The 4,961-nt window shown below is 47.0% G+C and overlaps 1 protein-coding gene across 1 annotated transcript; it reads right to left on the bottom strand.

Annotated features, from left to right (window-relative positions):
- Nucleotides 1–437: 437 nt before the first annotated feature.
- kcnk3b (potassium channel, subfamily K, member 3b) lies at nucleotides 438–4,961 on the bottom strand. The gene is made up of 2 exons (XM_045723779.2): nucleotides 4,557–4,961; nucleotides 438–2,130 (listed from the first exon to the last, which is right to left on the bottom strand). The coding sequence occupies exons 1-2, from the start codon at nucleotides 4,840–4,842 to the stop codon at nucleotides 1,199–1,201; spliced, it is 1,218 nt and encodes a 405-aa protein (XP_045579735.1). The 5' UTR covers nucleotides 4,843–4,961; the 3' UTR covers nucleotides 438–1,198.

Below are 4,961 nucleotides of genomic sequence, written 5' to 3'. Positions count from 1 at the left end.
TTCAGGTAGTCTATCCAGTTCAGGTAGTCTATCCAGATCAGGTGGTCTATCCCAGTTCAGGTAGTCTATCCCAGTTCAGGTAGTCTATCCCAGTTCAGGTGGTCTATCCCAGTTCAGGTGGTCTATCCCAGTTTCAGGTAGTCTATCCCAGTTCAGGTAGTCTATCCAGTTCAGGTGGTCTATCCCAGTTCAGGTAGTCTATCCCAGTTCAGGTAGTCTATCCCAGTTTCAGGTGGTCTATCCCAGTTCAGGTGGTCTATCCCAGTTTCAGGTGGTATATCCCAGTTTCAGGTGGTGTATTCCAGTTCAGGTGGTCTATCCCAGTTTCAGGTGGTCTATCCCAGTTTCAGGTGGTCTATCCCAGTTCAGGTGGTCTATCCCAGTTTCAGGTGGTCTATCCCAGTTTCAGGTGGTCTATCCCAGTTCAGGTGGTCTATTCCAGTTCAGGTAGTATATCCCAGTTTCAAGTAGTCTATCCCAGTTTCAGGTGGTCTATCCCAGTTCAGGTAGTCTATCCCAGTTCAGGTGGTATATCCCAGTTTCAGGTGGTCTATCCCAGTTTCAGGTGGTCTATCCCAGTTCAGGTGGTCTATTCCAGTTCAGGTAGTCTATCCCAGTTCAGGTAGTCTATCCCAGTTCAGGTGGTCTATCCCAGTTCAGGTGGTCTATCCCAGTTCAGGTAGTCTATCCCAGTTCAGGTGGTCTATCCCAGTTTCAGGTGGTCTATTCCAGTTCAGGTGGTCTATCCCAGTTCAGGTAGTCTATCCCAGTTCAGGTGGTCTATCCCAGTTCAGGTAGTCTATCCCAGTTCTGGTGGTCTATCCCAGTTCAGGTGGTCTATCCCAGTTTCAGGTGGTCTATTCCAGTTCAGGTGGTCTATTCCAGTTCAGGTAGTCTATCCAGTTCAGGTAGTCTATCCAGATCAGGTGGTCTATCCCAGTTCAGGTAGTCTATCCCAGTTCAGGCTGATTTCTTTTTTTTGGTGCTTAAAGGAATCTGACCTGATCACTGAGTCTCGACCAGGGATCTTCAAATCCCAGCCTGGAGTTCCAGAGTACTGCTGGGTTTTTCTGTTCTACCTGATAATTATTTGCACCCACCTGGTGTCCAAGGTCTAAATGATTCCCTGATTAGAAGGGAAGAATTCAAATCAGCAGTGGAACTGGTTTTGATGTCCCCAGATTTTAATTGGTCTGGTTTAGACCGAGCTGCGTCTCTTGGCGAAGGCCCTGAATGGGGTGAGGAAGTTTAAGCCAGAGGCTATGGAACTGATGCACTGGTGAGGGCTGCATACACACCCTGTATCACCTGGCTCGCAGTAGTGAGAGGACATCATGTCCCAGTGAGGAGAGAGCGTGGTGCAGTTCTCTATGTATTGGTCAGAGAAGCCCAGGTCCCGGTTTATCGTCATTGGGATGGATCCCTGGCCCTGCAGATTCTCCCTGCTGCGGTACCACAGACACGAACACACTGTCTGGAAGCCCAGCACCTCGCCGTACACATCCTTCAGGCCTCGCTTGGTGCCGCTGGTAGTAGTGGCAAGGGGAGTGGAGGAGGAAGTGGAGGCCGAGACAGAAACAGCAGATAGACCGCCGTCGGCGTTCTTCTTACCCCTCCTGGAGAGGAGGGCCTTCTGCTCGGCGTCTCGCCACTCGTCCTCGGTGTTCATCATCAGGAACCTCAACACAACCAGGTTGAGGAAGGCTCCGATCACGGTAAGTCCTGTCAAGATGTATACGAAGCAGAAGGCCACGTAGCGCGGGTCGTTCTGCAGCGCGTGGTCCTTCTGAAGCGCCACGTAGTCCCCGAAGCCGATGGTGGTCAGGGTGATGAAGCAGTAGTAGTAGGCGTGGAAGAAGCTCCAGCCCTCGTAGTGGGAGAATGCTGCCGCCCCGACACACAGCGTGGACATGCAAGAGAAGAAGCCGATGGTCACCATGTTGGCCATGGACACCTCGGTGTGGTGCAGGCCCAGACACTGCTTGACCCGGTGGAGAAGGAAGCGGACCAGTGTGTTGATACGTTCTCCCATGCTCTGGAACATGACAAGGGTCAGGGGTATCCCCAGGAGGGCGTAGAACATGCAGAACACCTTCCCTGAATCCGTGCTGGGTGCAGCGTGGCCGTACCCTGGGAGAGGAGAGGAGAGGAGAGGAGAGGAGAGGAGAGGAGAGGAGAGGAGAGGAGAGGAGAGGAGAGGAGAGGAGAGGAGAGGAGAGGAGAGGAGAGGAGAGGAGAGGAGAGGAGAGGAGGGGAGGGGAGGGGAGGGGAGAGGGGAGGAGGAGAGAAGAATATTAGAACATGCAGAACACCTTCCCTGAGTTCGTGCTGGGGGCAGCATGGCCGTACCCTGGGAGAGGAGAAGGGTAGAGGAGAGGAGGGGAGAGGGAGATAGATCAATATCTTCATTCTGAATATAAATAGTGTGCCATTTATGACGTTACCCAACTGTAAGCCACTATCATTGTGCCTTTTTTGTGTTCCTCCGCTATCTATAATCAGAATGAGGGTACTGCTACCTGCATGAAGAATTCTACACACACACTTATCTCCAAATGTGTGTGGTAGAAATCTACATTTTCTCAAATTATCTTGACCAAATAGAACCACGCGGGCACGTTAGCATAGCTTACCACAGTGATAGAACCCAGAGGAAACGTTAGCATAGCTTATCACAGTGATAGAACCCAGAGGAGATGTTAGCATAGCTTACCTATTGTAGTTATCACAGTGATAGAACCCTGAGGAGATGTTAGCATAGCTTACCTATTGTAGTTATCACAGTGATAGAACCCTGAGGAAACGTTAGCATAGCTTACCTATTGTAGTTATCACAGTAATAGAACCCAGAGGAGATGTTAGCATAGCTTACCTATTGTAGTTATCACAGTGATAGAACCCTGAGGAAACGTTAGCATAGCTTACCTATTGTAGTTATCACAGTGATAGAACCCTGAGGAGATGTTAGCATAGCTTACCTATTGTAGTTATCACAGTGATAGAACCCTGAGGAAACATTAGCATAGCTTACCTATTGTAGTTATCACAGTGATAGAACCCAGAGGAGATGTTAGCATAGCTTACCTATTGTAGTTATCACAGTGATAGAACCCTGAGGAAACGTTAGCATAGCTTACCTATTGTAGTTATCACAGTGATAGAACCCTGAGGAGATGTTAGCATAGCTTACCTATTGTAGTTATCACAGTAATAGAACCCAGAGGAGATGTTAGCATAGCTTACCTATTGTAGTTATCACAGTGATAGAACCCTGAGGAGATGTTAGCATAGCTTATCACAGTGATAGAACCCTGAGGAAACGTTAGCATAGCTTACCTATTGTAGTTATCACAGCTTACCACAGTGATAGCATGTGGTTAGCATAGCTTACCACGGTGATAGAACCCAGAGAAGATGTTAGCATAGCTTACCTATTGTAGTTATCACAGTGACAGAACCCAGAGGAGATGTTAGCATAGCTTACCTATTGTAGTTATCACAGTGATAGAACCCAGAGGAGATGTTAGCATAGCTTACCGATTGTAGTTATCACAGTGATAGAACCCAGAGGAGATGTTAGCATAGCTTATCACAGTGATAGAACCCAGAGGAGATGTTAGCATAGCTTACCTATTGTAGTAATCACAGTGATAGAACCCAGAGGAGATGTTAGCACAGCTTACCTATTGTAGTTATCACAGTGATAGAACCCAGAGGAGATGTTAGCATAGCTTATCACAGTGATAGAACCCAGAGGAGATGTTGGCATAGCTTACCTATTGTAGTTATCACAGTGATAGAACCCAGAGGAGTGTTAGCATAGCTTACCTATTGTAGTAATCACAGTGATAGAACCCAGAGGAGATGTTAGCACAGCTTACCTATTGTAGTTATCACAGTGATAGAACCCAGAAGAGATGTTAGCATAGCTTATCACAGTGATAGAACCCAGAGGAGATGTTGGCATAGCTTACCTATTGTAGTTATCACAGTGATAGAACCCAGAGGAGTGTTAGCATAGCTTACCTATTGTAGTTATCACAGTGATAGAACCCAGAGGAGATGTTAGCATAGCTTACCGATTGTAGTTATCACAATGATAGAACCCAGAGGAGATGTTAGCATAGCTTATCACAGTGATAGAACCCAGAGGAGATGTTAGCATAGCTTACCTATTGTAGTAATCACAGTGATAGAACCCAGAGGAGATGTTAGCATAGCTTACCTATTGTAGTTATCACAGTGATAGAACCCAGAGGAGATGTTAGCATAGCTTATCACAGTGATAGAACCCAGAGGAGATGTTGGCATAGCTTACCTATTGTAGTTATCACAGTGATAGAACCCAGAGGAGTGTTAGCATAGCTTACCTATTGTAGTTATCACAGTGATAGAACCCAGAGGAGACGTTAGCATAGCTTACCACAGTGATAGAACCCAGAGGAGACGTTAGCATAGCTTACCACAGTGATAGAACCCAGAGGAGATGTTAGCATAGCTTACCTATTGTAGTTATCACAGTGATAGAACCCAGAGGAGATGTTAGCATAGCTTACCTATTGTAGTTATCACAGTGATAGCGAAGTAAAAAGATCCGGCGAATTTCCACTGCACCCCGGCTTTGTGCGGTTTCAGTTGCAACATCAGGACTTCGAGCTCGTCAAAGTTCACTTTGGTCAAGTTGTATTTTTGTATTAACTCCCACTTCCTCTCGTCCAGTTTTCTCTTTTGGCTTCTCTCCTGTTTAGATTCCAGGGTGTCGAAGACGGCTGCCCCGACCAGCAGGTAGGTAAAGATGCTCATGATGAGAGCAAGGGTACGTACGTTCTGTTTCTTCATCATGACTGGAGAGTTAGTTCCCTTGGAGACAGACTTGCTCTCGTCTTATAAACAGGTCTACTAGGTTTTAACCTCATCCTAACGGATTCTGTGGTTGTAGAAAACCTTCACGATCCTTTTCG

Source organism: Salmo salar, chromosome 09, assembly GCF_965601325.2.
Source record: "Salmo salar chromosome 09, fSalSal1, whole genome shotgun sequence".
In the NCBI taxonomy this organism is placed as follows: domain Eukaryota; kingdom Metazoa; phylum Chordata; class Actinopteri; order Salmoniformes; family Salmonidae; genus Salmo; species Salmo salar.
This window is presented reverse-complemented; position numbering and strand designations above follow the sequence as displayed.

What these genes read in the sequence shown, in the direction of transcription:
- kcnk3b (XM_045723779.2), bottom strand. Translation starts at nt 4,842, where the DNA reads ATGATGAAGAAACAGAACGTACGTACCCTTGCTCTCATCATGAGCATC. An exon ending in CACTGTGATAACTACAATAG is followed by an intron (nt 2,131 to 4,556) that starts GTAAGCTATGCT and finishes CTCCTCTCCCAG; the next exon opens with GGTACGGCCACGCTGCACCC.